The 17,071-nt window shown below is 39.9% G+C and overlaps 1 protein-coding gene across 2 annotated transcripts in view; it reads right to left on the bottom strand.

Annotated features, from left to right (window-relative positions):
• The window catches only part of fbln2.L (fibulin 2 L homeolog), a 54,586-nt gene that overhangs the window by 16,646 nt on the left and 20,869 nt on the right, over positions 1-17,071 (bottom strand). For both annotated transcript variants that reach the window (XM_041590787.1, XM_041590786.1), the window contains exon 5: positions 2,256-2,385. In XM_041590787.1, coding sequence (XP_041446721.1) covers positions 2,256-2,385 — 130 coding nt within the window. The remainder of the gene's footprint in view (positions 1-2,255; positions 2,386-17,071) is intronic.

Raw genomic sequence — 17,071 nt, 5'->3', positions numbered from 1 at the left:
AAAAAGATTTTAGTGAATTTGCGGAGCGCTGGCGAAACTACGCCTGGCGAAGCACGGCGAAGTTGCGCCTGGCGCAACTTCGAATCTTAGTGAATTTGCCCCGTGGTGAGCAGAGCCTAAACAACATGGATGAGAATCCGCTGCCCTGCTGCTTCACATCTGCTCGGCAGACGTGGCAGATTTCAGTGCCGAAATGCAGATTACGCATTTTGTGCCGAAATTCACTGCACCTGCAGGGCAGCAGAGAAGAGGAACAGTGGGGCAGCAGATTCTTGGCTTGCGGATAAACCATGTTGAGTGGCCCTAGACTTAGGCAGAGGTTCCTAAATTATGGAGTTGGCTGCCCTTCAGGGTGCGAAAAGCAGAGAACTGAGAGGGAGCAAACTAAAGCATGTTGTTGTTCTGGCAGGTTATCAGGGCTAAAATGACGTGTTTGATAGTGAAAGGGTGGTCTCTGTCTACTTTGCTTATAAACCTGCAGCTGAGTGTGGTAAATATGCACTTAAAAGAAATATCCAATACCCATTGCAGGGCCCTTATATATGGTTGGAATTTTAGTGCATTCCACTCCACAGCAACATAATAGTTTATTGATCCAAGTCTCATGTATGGGTTTGTACCCACAGGAGTGCATCTTACCACTGAAGGGCTCTTACACTCTGGGGGAGACAGGCCAGTAGGCCCTACCCTGGGTACTTAGTGCAAGCTTGTGAGCAGTGAAACAGTATGGAAGACAACTACACTGGTTGCAGGACCTTCGTTATTAGGGCCACCTCAATGAAAGAGAGGGACTACTCAGTGCGTTGGTGCCAGAAAGGCACAGGCAACCAGAACATGATTAAAGGATGTAAGACAATACAACTGGCTGCTTATGTGATCATTATTTTCCCAGAATGCTTACTATGGAATGTGCTTTAAGACACCCTGCACATGTATATGCCAACTATGGCCTCTGGCGGCAGCGATCCATTTGGCTGACTCCCCTCAAAAATGGAAAACACCAAAAGAATGAAGGTGAAACCCAATTCTGTTGGTATTGTAACAAGTGTCTATGAATATTCTCAATTTTCCAGGTCATGGTATACAGTATCTGGTAGAATTAAGGCAAATGGACATTTAGAGTTTTTCTTGAAAACTTTAGACATCTGTGACTTTATTACCCTCCAGGGTTTAAATGCTGGGGGATTCCCTACCACTTCAGTTGAACGGAAGAAAACACTCGTATGAGTGGTGAAAAGTTTTCAAGAAAAACTCTCATGGGGTAATGTAATAAAAGGCACTAAGTTTGCCCAGGGGCAATAATCCTTAGCAACAGGGATGGTACCAGCAGGTAGCCTTTACTAGTCACCTGTTTGAATACAAGAATCTTATTAATTGTCATGGGTTACTGCTCCTGGGCAAATTTAGTGCCTTATATTACATAAGTGGGTATACGTCCAGTTGCGTTTGACTTAATTCTAATAGATACTATTGTAACAAGGTGGAAGCCTAACTTTGAGTTTTCTGCTAAACTGTGTTTCAGACAGGGTTATACCTGCGTTGGTATATAAACACACACTATGGTCTAGTGGTTATTACAGTATCTCACAGATCATTTGCTTGCTGGCCAGGCCCACAGTGATGCCAAACAACTAAAAGAAATTTATGCTAAGTAAAACCAACACTAAGGGGCTGATTCACTAAATTCGAGTGAAGGATTCGAAGTAAAAAAACTTCGAATTTCGAAGTTTTTTTTTTGGCTACTTCGACCATCGAATGGGCTACTTCGACCTTTGACTACGACTTCGAATCGAAGGATTCGAACTAAAAATCGTTCGACTATTCGACCATTCGATAGTCGAAGTACTGTCTCTTTAAAAAAAACTTCGACCCCCTAGTTCGGCAGATAAAAGCTACCGAAGTCAATGTTAGCCTATGGGGAAGGTCCCCATAGGCTTGCCTAAGTTTTTTTGATCAAAGGATATTCCTTCGATCGTTGGATTAAAATCCTTCTAATCGAACGATTCGAAGGATTTAATTGTTCGATCGAAGGAATAATCCTTTGATCGTTCGATCGAATTTTCTGCGCTAAATCCTTCGACTTCGATATTCGAAGTCGAAGGATTTCAATTCCTAGTCGAATATCGAGGGTTAATTAACCCTCGATATTCGACCCATAGTGAATCAGCCCCTAATAGTTCCTTAGGCAAAACAGACTTGCAAGTTCTTTAGAGAAGCAGCAAGTCTAGTCAAGGGCACATACGCTGCAGGTCTACCTTAAAATAAGATCTTTCACACATATCATTCTCTGCGGGCAAACATATTCCATCTTCTTTGGCTGCGATCATTCCTGCAATACAAGTATTTTCCTTGATGTAGGAAATGCAGCACTGCTTCTCTGCCAAACTGAAACACAAAATACACAACACATAAATAAGAAATATACTGAAAGTCACTTGCAGAGAGGCACGGGTGATATTGACATATTAGACCAATTGCATTTGCAAAATGTTTTATTTACCCACAATGCACTGTTCTTACATAGCCTCAGTTCCGGAACTGTGCACAATTACATGGAGCAACTAGGAGCTCCAACAGGTGTAACATACAAAGAGAGCCTGCATTTATATATAGTGAATAAAGTCCCCCCTCTTGTAAAATATAAGGATATTATAAGTTACAGAGGAGTTTCATAAGTTTTTTTGGAACTCCGAGGTAACTTATAATATCCTCATATTTTGCAACTGGATTACTTTATTTATTATAATACACAAGTTTCAATGAGTCATGTGACAGAAATGACATCAGAACTCACCGTTTATAACTGATGACATCAGAACTCACCGTTTATAAGGATATAATTTCCAAGATTCATTCATGTACTGTATATATATATATATATATATATATATATATATATATATATATATATATATATATATATATATATATATATATAAAACAAACAAGGGAAAGTTGTGCTCGCCACTATTTTTAAAACCATTAGGCGGGGGTGCAATGAGGGTGTGACCACAAAATATATATATATATATATATAAAGTCATTTTTGCTAGTTCTATGTATGCTGTATGTATTGTTCTAGAGTTGGCTCAGCTATACCCAACGCCATTTATTAGTATTAGACAGTTTATTGTACTAGAGAATACTGAAACACGAGCTTGAGGTTATACGTTTAATGGCTAGTTTAATAAGATCATGTTTTAGAGTTTCAGGACACGGAGGTCCTTCCCCTGGAGGCACTGCCAAATTATAATTAGTAGGGAACACAATATGCATGAATCATTCCTTCCCTTCTGCATCTACCGGTTGAGAGAAAAAGCAAATCATTCATAGATTTTACAGATGCTCATAGAAACACTTGTAATGTGAAAGAGTCACATATAATCTTCTTATGGTTATTAAGTCACAGGCACATTTATGATTCCTATTTTGGTGCTGTGTTATTGTAAGCAGGCAGAACATGAATTTCTTATAATTAATCATATACACTCATTCACTGAGCAGCCATGACTCACATCTAGCTCAGTTTAGGTGGGACAGTCCTTATCTGTTGATCCAGAAGGTCTGGGGTTATGGGATAGATCAAGGGCCATAAATGGACAAAATGAGCACAATTCCCTATGTTTTTACACCCAAATGCATGGTTTTACAGTGTCAGTGTGTGCCCTGCAATTTTTACCCACCGTTTAAAGCCATGAGGTATCTTTACCCTAATTCTATTTGTGTGCTATTCAGTTAATGGAATGAACAATTTTAAGGGAACTTTTAAGGGGACTTGATGGTTAGTTAAAAGCAGATGCTAAGTTCTGGTCTCCATTGTGCCAGGGGCTGTACTTTGCACCTCATTCACAGTTGTCTCTATGATTTAGGAATGCTAGGTGAAATAAAATAGATGGTAAATGCCTAGAAGCATGGTACAAATACTTCCTACATGATGGTTTTATGGCCACAAATTGTCTCCTGAATAAAGAGGAATGGCACTTCTTAACCTTTACTTTCTGCTCTGGCTTTTCAATTGGCCTTCATTTTTTTTTATTATAGTTTTTAACTTATTTGCCTTCTTCTTCTGTCTCTATCTAGTTTTCAGATGGGGTCTCCTATTCATTGATCACTCATGTTTCTGTTCAGGCCTCTCCTATTCATGTTCCAGTCTCTTACTCAAATCAATGCATGGTTGCTAGGGAGATTTGTACCCTATCAACCATATTGCTGAAACTGTAGAGCTGCTGAATAAAGAGCTAAATAACTCAATAACCATAAATAATAAAAAATGAAAACCAACTGCAAATTGTCTCAGAATATCACTCTCTACATAAAAGTTACATTGAAAGTGAAGAACTCGTTTAAGGGCAGTAAATTGAATGAGTAACTAGCAAATTAACCATGCTTGCACAAAAGAAATGGACAATTACAGATCTCTGTCTGTTTACTGTGGCTGCTTTTGCCCTATATATAATAAAAAGCCAATGGGAAGAGAGTAGCGAGGTCTCATACTTCAGCAGTTTCAATAGAGGACTGGACACATATCTTCTCTCCAGTCTTTCTACATTATTATAACTTCATGGTATATATGACATTTTGGACCTCAAGATCAAAACAGTAAGTATGATGAAGCCGTACTTAAGAAGAAACACTGGAGAGAATAGATGCACGTGATCCTACATTTGTTTGACCATTAATGCATAAGGGTAAGTATCATGAGGCTCAGGGAAGACCAACATTATTTAGTCCAGGCAAGGAATTAACAGCCTGTAAGTAGGCATCATTACAGACACTCTTTTATACATATGCCCAGTAGACCATAAGAAACTGCAGGCATTGCAGCATCCAAAAGCCATGGGACTAGATATACATAGGGCACATGGGTGTCCGCAGAAAATTTTCCAGCGGGGAGGCAAGTAAGCTAATATCATATAGCGTAGCATCCCACTGAAGATGAACCTATTCATGACAATACAGGAGATAACATTATTAGTGATGGAGGAATAAATTCGCCAGGCATCTAGAATACGCCGTACAGTTTTGTTCTTAAACAGGACATTACTGAATTAGAATTAGAGAGGGTACAGAGAAGGGCAACTAAGCTGGTAAAAGGTATGGGAAATCTTAGCTATGAGGAAAGACTGGCCAAACTGGGGATGTTCACGCTGGAGAAGAGGCGCTTAAGTGGTGATGTGATAACTATGTATAAATATATAAGGGGATCGTATAATAATCTCTCGAATGCTTTATTTACCAGTAGGTCTTTCCAGCTGACACAAGGTCACCCATTCCGATTAGAAGAAAAGAGGTTCCGCCTTAATATTCAGAAGGGAATTTTTACAGTGAGAGCTGTGAAGATGTGGAATTCTCTCCCTGAATCAGTTGTACAGGCTGATACATTAGATAGCTTTAAGAAGGGGTTGGATGGTGTTTAGCAAGTGAGGGAATACAGGGTTATGGGAGATAGCTCATAGTACAAGTTGATCCAGGGACTGGAATTTTTTCCCCCTCTGAGGCAAATTGGAGAGGCTTCAGATGGGGTTTTTGCCTTCCTCTGGATCAACTTGCAGTTAGGCATGTTAAAAAAAGTTAAAAGGTTGAACTTGATGGACGTGTGTCTTTTTTCAACCTAACTTACTATGTTATTATGAATTTGTAGCGAATTTCGCTATATGCAAATTAATTTGCGAAACTGCAGCAACAATGCGCTGGTGAAAAATCCGCATGTCAAAATTGTTGTGCACATAAAAATTGCTGTGCGTCAAAATTATTCACATGCCCATTGATTTTAATGCATTTGGACCAAATAGTCACGCAAATAAAAATTGTTGCTCTCGTCAAAATTATTTTGATGTCCATTGACTTCAAAGCATTTCGCAAATTATGCACAGATTTGCTCATCACTAAACATAATTAAGGCTTGCCTTGGGGTGGGAGTATAAAAAAACAATTAAATGTACAAACAATTTCTTGGAACTAGCTGGAGAAGTCAGGGTGGGGCAACTGCTCCCTCTTGACCCTTCTGCGGACACCCATGATAGGGAATTGGACAGAGTGGTTTTAGAAATGGGTTGATAGAATTTTCAACTTTCAGAATCTAGTCTCCTAATCAACATTGTTGGGAATTGTAGTTTTACATCCTCCGAGTAGGCGTATAACTGGACTAGGCTTTTTCATGAAGGCCCTTAGTTTCAGTGTTGTAGTATTAGGATTCCCTTGCCGGAGGGAGGTTTCAGTACAGCTCGGAATTCAGCAGAAGAAACACTTCTGATGACAGAAATATTTTTTATCCTATTTATAGCCTGCAGCTCTATTCCTACGTAGGTGTCTGGGAGGACGTTTCCATTGGCTGATGATGTATCTACCAGAAGGGTTGGAGCACTGAAGGTGTGGATAGAGGATTGGCTTTCACTGCCATTTATTTTCACTGTGGCATTTCTCCACTTGAAATAAATGTAAAATACATCTGCAACCACACACACATCTAAATGCATCGATTTGAATATCCTGATTAGAAAGTACAGGTATGGGACCTGTTATCCAAAATGCTCGGGACCTGAAGTTTTCCTGTAATTTGAATCACCATACATTAAGGGGATTATTTACTAAACCTCAAATTTATCTGGTCTGGCGTTTTTGGCCAAAAACTGGTATTTTTAGTGGAAAAAAACCTTGAATTTTTCAAGATTTATTATACGCTGATGCTGCAAAAAGCTGAATCTGAAAATCCACAATCTCAGTCCTGTTGATGTCCTGTATAAGTCAATGGGAGATGCACCTAACTCAATTTGAAAGTATTGTGGTTTCAGATTTCAGCCCGAAAATCAGAAAAATTTGGGATTTTCCGGCAAAAAGTCAGGAAAAATTGGAAGATCTGATTAATACGAGTTTTTTTTTATATAAATAACCTATTAAGTCTACTAAAAATATATTTAAACATTAGTTAAAATCCCAACAGAATTGTTTTGCCCCCAATAAGGATGAATTATATTTAAGCTGGGATCAAGTATATTTTTATTACAGGGAAAAAGGAAATCATTTAAATTAATTGATTATAATGGAATCTATGGGAGATGTCCTTCCCATAATTCACAGCTTTCTGAATAATGGGTTCCAGATAACAGATCCTATACCTGTACTCAATGATGCATCATGGAAATGCTGATGATGAGATCTGGAACTAGGACCATTGGTAGCCCTGGGCAGGGCCGGAACTAGGAGTAGGCAGAGTAGGCACGCACCTTCTGTGCCTCTCCTACCCCCTAGTGTGGGGTCCTAGCCACCAATATTTTTTATGGGGGGTCCTCACCACAAATGTTTTATTTATGGGGGGCTCTGATCACCAATGTTTTTTTAATTTTTTATTAACATGTGGGGACCCTAGTCACCAATGTTTGTTTTTTTACTGTGTGATGGGGTGGATCTGTGGGTGGGGCTTGTGCAGCCCAGGGGGCCCAGGAAATTTTGTCGTATGGGGCTATGTGATTTCTGATGGTGGCCCTGGGTACAACTGGTGTGTTTGCTTCATTATTATAGTTTATCAATTATTATAGTTTAAAGGGATACTGTCATGGGAAAAAAAATTTCCAAAATGAATCAGTTAATAGTGCTGCTCCAGCAGAATTCTGCACTGAAATCCATTTCTCAAACGAGCAAACAGTTTTTTTTATATTCAATTTTTAATTCTGACATGGGGCTAGACATATTGTCAATTTCCCAGCTGCCCCAAGTCATGTGACTTGTGCTCTTATAAACTTCAATCACTCCTTACTGCTGTACTGCAAGTTGGAGTGATATCACCCCCTCCCTTCCCCCCCAGCAGCCAAACAAAAGAACAATGGGAAGGTAACCAGATAGCAGCTCCCTAACACAAGATAACAGTTGCCTAGTAGATCTAAGAACAACACCCAGGTCCCACTGAAACACATTCAGTTACATTGAGAAGGAAAAACAGCAGCCTGCCAGAAAGCATTTCTCTCCCTATGTGCAGGCACAAGTCACATGACCAGGGGCAGCTGGGAAATTGACAAAATGTCTACTCTAGCCCCATGTCAGATTTCAAAATTGAATATAAAAAAATCTGTTTGCTCTTTTGAGAAATGGATTTCAGTGCAGAATTCTGCTGGAGTAGCACTATTAACTGATTCATTTTGAACAAAATTTTTTTTCCCATGACAGTATCCCTTTAAATAAATATGCTGCTGTGTAGCCATGGGGACAGCCATTCAAAGCTGAAAAAGGAGAAACGGTACAGGATACAAAACAGATAACAGATAAGCTCTGTAGTATACAATGGAATTCTGCAGAGTTTATCATTAATCTACTGTGTATCCTGTGCTTGAATGGCTGCCCCATGGCTACACAGCAGCTTATTTATATAAACTATAGTAGTGTTTCTGAACCAAACACATCAGATTTACTAGTGCAGGGCAACACTACATTGTATTGTTATTCCTTTAAAACACTTGAATTTTTTGGCGTTACTGTTCCTCTAAGAAAAATAAACTATATAACAGACATATATGTTACCCTGTTAACATTTTCTGCAAGCAACAAGTCAATCGATTATACACCCTGTTATTTAGGTTGCTTTTTCTGGGCTCCTTAGTAGTAACAATGCTCTACAAACAGACCCAGGGGTCCTAAAATTCATGTATATTTAGCAACACCCCCCCTCCCCACAATGGGGGTATATAGCATTAAAGGAACCCAACAGGTTAATGGATGTTGAGTTGAGAGCTCTAACTTCAGTAATACAGGGCTGATGGTTGTGGCAATAAGCATAATTAAAATAAACCATATTTAGTTGCCCTTGAAGAAATAACATTTAACGTAGACACATTCTAAATCCTTCATGCACTATGCAGCACTTTCACTGGCTGCACAAGATTCAACTCTGCACTTGCTGCTATTTTAAGGAGACCATAAAAGCTACATACCAAAGCATTCAGCTTTATGCTATGCCTCAGCTCTTTGTTCCAAGAAATTCTTGGCAAATGGAAGCTGCTTCCTTATCCAGGAGAGGTGATGTTGGCTTTCCAACAAGCTATATAAAGAAATCATATTTTGCTTTATGGCTCACGGCTATTTAGAAAGTCTCTGTTAAAAGGAAAAAAACAAAAGTATATCCTTGAGGGGCCTGTGGGTAACATTCATCGCTGATAATAAATACGTCAAATGATTCAAAGCCTAAGATTACATCTTCCGTGATTATGTAGCATTTGTATGAAGGGCCAGCGATAACATAAAAGGATGTTATTTTATTGTGTACAAAGTGGCCGTGGTGCCTGTACGTTACCCACTGAAAATTTCCATTGGATAGTAAATAAACTTACATTAAATAAATGACGGGACAAGGTAGGAAAATATTGAAAATTGCAATATGTAATATAACTTTTTTTCCCTGTTATTGCTTATGTTATATGTTTAGCAAAACCTCATAGTATTTTAACAGCTTATTCACCACCAGATCAATAAATGTCCCATTTTTTTAAATCTGCAACAAGCTGCAGTGAATGTAATAAAATGTATTCTGAGAAAAGTTGTAGTTATGTGACATAAACCCCTTCCTCAAGCAGAATTACATTTACAGTTCTCAAAATGCTGATTGGCTTTTGAATGGTATTATGATGCAACGCACACAAAATTTCTTTCTTGATTTTGGAAATGTTTATTCTCATAATGACTCTGTTTGCATTGCTATACCAGTGATTGGGTCTCCTAATGGCTGCTATTGACCCCATACTCTTCTCACTTTGGAATGGACAAGGTCGGATTAGGAATAGTCCCAAACCTGAACCCTGCTGGCGCTCCCTCAGGCCACTGATCTCCCACCCCCGACATTCTGAAGGTAGGTTTAATTTATGTGCACTGCAGTCGGGGCAGGGCGGGTGGTGGCAGCCCCTGAAGGGGGTGTTGGGGTTCAGCGGGGGCCCCTTGGGGGTGGGGGGCCCTGGGGCAGCAGCTCTGATGGGCCCTATACTCACTAGCCCGACCCTGGGCATGGAAATCAAAATATGTATGGTCTCCTAGAGTAACGGCTGCACTACAGGGTTCTGTGATTCTAAAAACTTTCCACCCACCACCCTCAGGGCCGGATTTAAATAGTGGGCACTCATAGGCCCTCTGACGTTGGTAGCCCCCTTCCCCTTCCTTTTATTCACGCAAATTTTCATCATTGGGACTGGAGCAATATGGATTGGCGCACAGGAAATTTAAAAAACAATTTTATCTCCTGCTCATCCCCATTGTTTCTGAACCAATATGGATGTGGTTGGGCAGCATGCTGCCCCCTAAAATCCTACCGCCCTAGGCCAGGGCCTTGGTGGCCTTTCCACATATCCAGCCTGACCATCCTGTGTTAGGTGCCAATGTCCTTGGAAGGACCCCTATACCAACACCAAGTAGAATTAGAGGGAAAGAAATGAGCACAGAGAGGGTCTAGGATATAGGTGTCTTTGGTGTAAGGCTCTACCAAAACCCAATAGGACTAGGTATAAAGAAATGTTCACAGAGAGGGTCTTGGTCTAGGATTTAGGTAATTTTGATCTGAGGCCTTTATCCTGATATGTATTTTAGAAGCTTTGTATGGCCCATGACCTCTAAGGGTTCTTCTGGCCACTGATCCAACAGACTTAAGGGGAATTAGCACTGTGTAATTAGAATTAAAAAATAACTAAAGCTTAACCAAAAAAGTAGGGCAGAAATATTGTACATTATGTTTTGGGCTTCTGTACTGGCCCAAGGCAACCACAGCCATTTAGCAGGGAAGATCTGTGTCTCCAAAGATGCCCCAGTAGCTCCCCATCTTCTTTTCTGCTGGTTCACTGCACATGCTCTGTGCTGCTGTCACTTACTGAGCTTAGGGACCCACTCACAAAATAGAGTACACATAGAATATAAATGTCACAAAATAAGGCTGGTTAGTAAATAACTCAGATCATTGGTACATGGTAGCTCACAAACCAGCAACATTAGCATCACAGTATAATAATCAACCTTGTAGCATCAGCTTATATGACAGGCAAACATAATTTTCTGGTTGATGATTTGCAACAACACCTAAGCTTAGCTTCTCAACAGCTGCCCAGAGCTCACTGAGCATGTACGTGTCACAGACACTCCAAACTCTATCCAAGATGAATAACTCATGTGACAACCTTGAAGACCTGGATCATTACTACTACAGAGATGCTGAACCTTTAGGCTGGTTCAGTAAGTTCAGTATATAAAATATGGCATTTCTATCCATATTTATTTTTAAGGTTTAATTCTCCTTTAAGGGTAGATTGTAATCCATTGGCATTTGCTCTGGCAATTGTCATTTACATGCCTTCTCTTTTAAATGGAGGTTTTCAAAATCCATTCCTATTGGTTTATCCAGTGTAACCTAAATCAGTGTTTTTGTACACGTAACATCAACAAAATTGGCTAAGTCTGTGCATTTTCAACTCTTGATTCGGAATGTCGTTGTGGAATGAAGTAATGGTTCGTCTATCCATATTTCTTGGGTATATATGTGGGAGCGTAGTTCTTATACAGATGCTAGCATCATCATTTCCATATGTTCTGGAATGTTACATCAGGAAAAATCACCTAATTTCTTGCAATTTGGCCTAGGGAGGAAACATAACAGCTGCAGAGGAAGTTCATAGAAGATTCTCCACAGATACTTATTGGACGGGAATGCTGTCCACAGACATATTGAACTAATAATGATAATAAACACTTCATATGCCCTTTTATCTTCTGAGCCCTTGTAATTATATTTTCATTCATTTAATACCAATTTGTTTTAAATTCTTAGATGTAATGGCTATGGAATCTAAAGTCCAACTAATGGGTGGTACTAAGTGGTTTTCCTTCTCACTATTTTGTTTGTATAAACCTCACCCCTGAAATAATCAATGGTTTGGTCAGCCTGTTTTCGGTTTAATCTGGAGACGTTCTTGAAGGCTTGACTTGCCAGATGCAAGGAATAATGGGTAAATATATGTAAGCATAGGTGAAAAAAGATTGTGTTAATAATAAAGGTGATGCTTTCTTTTTTTCAGCTTCTGTTGGGCATAATTTGATGCATCTATTGGAAACCCTAGAGGGGTTCCCCAGCATTAATAGGTACCAGGTGTCACGATCGGCATCCAGAATCCAGAACCAATGCTAGGCTCCCTGGTCTCGGCTTTTGCTTCCGCCTTTAACAGCCGCCTTTCACCTCGGGAGGAGCCCTCGGCTAATTGGATGCCGCCAGGTCTTCTAAAGAGAGGAGCCAAGCTAAGGGTTCTGGACCAACAGAGGGGCACGATCGCATAGTCTTTAGGGGCAGAAGGTCACAGTTCAAGGAGCAGACCAGGCCGGGTCAGTGCAGGCAGAATTCAGGCGAAGTCAGACAGGCAAGGGTCAAAACCAGGCTATCAATCAGTCAGACAGGCACGGGTCGGAATACGGATTTCAGAATAGTCAGGGCAGGGGTCAGGATCACAGAAGTCAGATTAGTCAGGGGTCAAAACAGGAATCAGATACAGATAACAAACAGGAATAGCACCCAGGAACTCTCAGAGATGAACCTAACAACGGGTAATGAAAATTACACAAACGGGGGAATGTAATAAAAATCGCTAACGGAAAAACTATTCGCAATGGGAAAAGTTATGCCTTTGCGCGAACAAATTTTGCTTTGTGCGAATTTAATATAGCTTTTGCGAGCCCAGAAACTGTTTAGCGACCACTTCCGACAGTGAAAGACCGTTTGCGAATTTTATAGTTTGCGCCTATACGCAGTCAATGTAATAAAACTTCTTACTGAAAAAGTCGTTATGTTTGCGCCAAAAGATTACGACACCTTCAAGCACTTCTTATGAGTGCGCAATTAAAATTCGCAATGCGCAATTAAAATTCGCAATGCAATAACAGTTTAAGGAACAATATTACATTGCGAGATGTGGATTTTTAGTCTTATTGGTGCGAATTGTTTTGCTCTTTGCGACTTTTATTACATTCCCCTGAAAGTCTCTTTAAATAGGTTTGAATTTGGCGCCATTGTGCACTATAAGCGTGGCGGGTGTCCCGCCGACCCCCACGAACCCCTAGACCACCAGGGTGAGTTGTTACACCAGGGTTCCCTAGCATTATTAGGTACAGTTGGCAGCATTTATCAGAATAAGACTGATGGATTCTCCTGGAAGTACAGGAGCGTGTTTGGATGCATGGATGTATTGTGTTATCTGCAGTTTGCTGTAATAAATTTTTAACCAGAGTGCCATCCATTTACTCTATTTTTAATGGATGTATTACATTAATATTCCTTCTCCATTGTGTCCATTTTTAAACAACTATACAATCATAAATGTCCCTTAAAGGAGAACTAAAGCTTAACTAAAGAAGTAGGGAGAAATGTTGTACATTATGGTTTGTGCTTTTGTACCAGCCCAATGCAACCACAGCCCTTTAGCAGTAAAGATCTGTGTCTCCAAAGATGCCGCATTAGTTCCCCATCTTCTTTTTTGCTGATTCACTGCACATGCTCTGTGCTGCTGTCACTTACTGAGCTTAGGGACCCACTCACAATATACAGTACACATAGAATAGAAATGTCACAATATAAGACTGATTAGTAATTAATAGGGATGCACCGAATCCAAGATTCGGATCGGGATTCGGCCAAGATTCTGCCTTTTTTAGCAGGATTCGGCCGAATACTTCTGCCACGCCGAACCGAATTCTAATTTGCATATGCAAATTTGGGGTGGGGAGGGAAATCACGTGACTTTATGTCACAAAACAATTGGAAGTAAAAACAGTTTTCCCCTTCCCACGCCTAAATTGCATATGCAAATAGGATTTTGATTCGGTTCGGTATTCGGCCGAATCTTTCGCGAAGGATTGCGGGGGTTCGGACAAATCCAAAATAGTGGATTCGGTGCATCCCTAGTAATTAATACAGATAATAACTACATGGCAGCACAGAAATGTAATAATCAGCCCTGTAGCATCAGCTTATATTATAGGGGAACCTCATTTTCTGCTTGATGATTAGTGACTAGTGATGGGCGAATTTGCGCGCGAAAAATTTGTGAAACCGCGCCGGCGTCTCGTTTTTGGCGCCGGTGTCCGTTTTTTCGGAAAATTTTTTTTGGACGCCGGCGAATTTTTGTCGCGAATTTTCGCGGGCGTTTCGCGAATTTATTCGCTGGCGGCGAAACGAGCAAATTCGCCGCGAATTCGCGCCTGGCGAATAAATTCGCCCATCACTATTAGTGACGACCCCTAAGCTTAGCTTCTCAACAGCTGCTCAGAGCCCACTGAGCATGTGAGTGTCACAGACACTTTCCAAGATGGTGACCCCCTGTGACAAGTTTGAAGTCCTGGATCATTGCTGCTATTGACAAACTTTAGGCTGGTGCAATCAGTTCAGTATATAAAATATATGGCATTTATAGCCATATTTTTTTTAGGGCTTAGTTCTTTATTAAAATGCCTCTTGTCAAACCCTTGTCTGTACAGCTCATAAAAGCTAGTGGAAATCAACCTATTTGTCTAACATATTTGTTACGCAGTTTACAAAATATTCCTGGTCATGACAACCATATCCACTGCCATCCTCATGACTCGGCTGCAACTGCATAGGTATATAACAAATATAATGAAGTTGACATTTTAACCACCTATCAACCACATGTATGGACAGTTGTGTGTGTTTATCAAAAACAATAGAAATAAGAATAATGGCAGAACAGAGAAGGAGTATAAGAGGCAGAAGTAAAAAGGCAATACGGAAGGCTGAAAGATGGGGGGAGGTAGTGGAAGAGAAGTGGTAACCATTAACGCTTTCAGCCCTGTCTGCACATTACTGTACTATGCCTTACATGACAACGTCACACAACTTTCCTACACATTTAGATCACTTTTACAAGGCACCAGGCAATGTTCATGCTGTCAATGACAGGGCTAATGGAAAAAAGTCACATAAATATGGACTCCATCTGCATTTAATTAAGGAGCCGCAGTGACTCATTTGGGAGCCTTAGCCCAGCGTATGAAAGGCAGGGATTCTTTAGCCGTGTGAGATGAGTAGAACATGAGAATAAATATAAATGGGAAATATTCTACTGACAACATAATGAGCAAAGTCTGTTCATCTTTAATTGTCACCATATATCAAGTTATAAAGGAAGGGGGAGCAGACAGAGAGGAGAGTGTTCAGTCTACAGCTGTTTAGCTAATGAATAATGTTTTCACTGATAATCATATGGCTTACCGACTTTATCACAGATATCTTTGTTTGGACGTAGCCTGCATTGCTGTGCAATTTACAAGTGGGTGTTGAAACACAAGGGTCTCTCAAGAGAGAGTGGTTGCGCTACTGGTGATGCCTGCTGGATTGTCTGCACTGTGATTGGCTGCTAAGGTCAACGGAGAAGGGGAGTCAGTGGGGGTCATTTATAAAGACTGAGCAAATTTGCACCTGGGCTGTAACCCAAGATGACCAATCAGATGATTACTTTCAGTGTTCAACTTGCAGCTGGCTGAAAAAAAACAACTTATTGGTTGCTATGGGTTGCTGACCAGGTACAAATGTGCCCAATCTTTTTAAATGACCCCCACTGTAACATCAATATTGAGTACCAGTATTGGCTTTGTATCTATCTATCTAAAATTTGGCTTTGTATCTATCTATCTAAAATAGTACTATTTTCAATACATACACCCTCACACCCTCTTTAATTTCTTCACATTTCCAGTATTCCCATTAGACCCATTGAACACTGTTCAGCTAAACTCTGTTGAAGTTAGTGTGAAATATCCTCTAGGTTTAACACTCGACTCTGATCTTCATTTCCTTTCTTCCTAATTGTATCTAATTGTTACTGTTTCTTGTGGGATAAGCCCGGAAATGGGGTTTCTTAAGGGAATAACTAATATAGAGTCCATTATAACTCTGGGGTGGTGTTTCGTTTTACACACAGTGTACTGCACCGGTAATATGTCTATACATCACGCTGGGTTCCCGCCAAACATTGTATTTAAGCTGTTTTTTGTGTCTTTTGTTTCACTTTGAAAAAGGCTGGTGTATCAGCCTAAACATTATCTGTGCCCACAATAAAGACCTGCGACTTATACATTTATAGATATACAGTATATGGAGCATGGAGGAGCACTCACCAAACAAAAACACAGCATGCCTGGGTGCAGGTAGAATGGGTACAAAATAGCAAAAAATACTGCACTCAACAGGCTCAGAGTACCTGATTTTAATAGAAAAACAAAAGAATGCATATGTATATACACACTTTGAGAAAGGCCTTGGATAGGGCTGAAATGTCAGACTGAAGTTCTGTAAATAAAGACCAATTTCATTCATATATAAATCCTGAGAGTGTGGATTCTTTTGGAGGTATTATACATACATATATATATATATATATATATATATATATATATATATATATATATATATATATATATATATATATATATATACACAAATGCAACATTTCAAACAATCATTTCTACAGCCACCCTATATTTGAAAGTCACCCCAAATGTATAAAGTACAGTAACACATTGACAAATAGACATATACAAAGTCACATTCCGGAACTTATTTATGAGCCTGCTGGTTGTGAGCTTCCCCTATAATTGCCATCCTTGTGAATGCTGCTAACAACCCCTGAACTTCTGTAAAGCAGTAATTAGCACATGTAACAGGCTAGTAAAAACCACATGCTTATAACAAGCGCCCATTAAACATGTCCACTGGGAGGTATGAAGGGCCACAAGCAGAGTCCTAGACTAAACAGTCTTTGGGCACACACTGCAGACTTAAGGGAAAACCATCTCTGCACCTTCTTGTTTCTTAGAAAGTATACAGCTCAGTTTAATCTAAAATCCTGGAGTCCTGGAAATATCCTGACACCCACTTCAAAATACAGTAAATATCCTTCTAACCAGTGTTTACTAGAATATTATACACAGTTATAATAACAATCAGCTGTTGTATTTAACCAGTGAGTAACAGCACAGACATGTATACAGTGAAACCTCAATTGTATATACCCAGTTTTCCCACAGTTTACCCTCATCTTTTTGTGGC

The sequence above is a fragment of the Xenopus laevis genome, chromosome 4L, assembly GCF_017654675.1.
Source record: "Xenopus laevis strain J_2021 chromosome 4L, Xenopus_laevis_v10.1, whole genome shotgun sequence".
Lineage (NCBI taxonomy): Eukaryota > Metazoa > Chordata > Amphibia > Anura > Pipidae > Xenopus > Xenopus laevis.
This window is presented reverse-complemented; position numbering and strand designations above follow the sequence as displayed.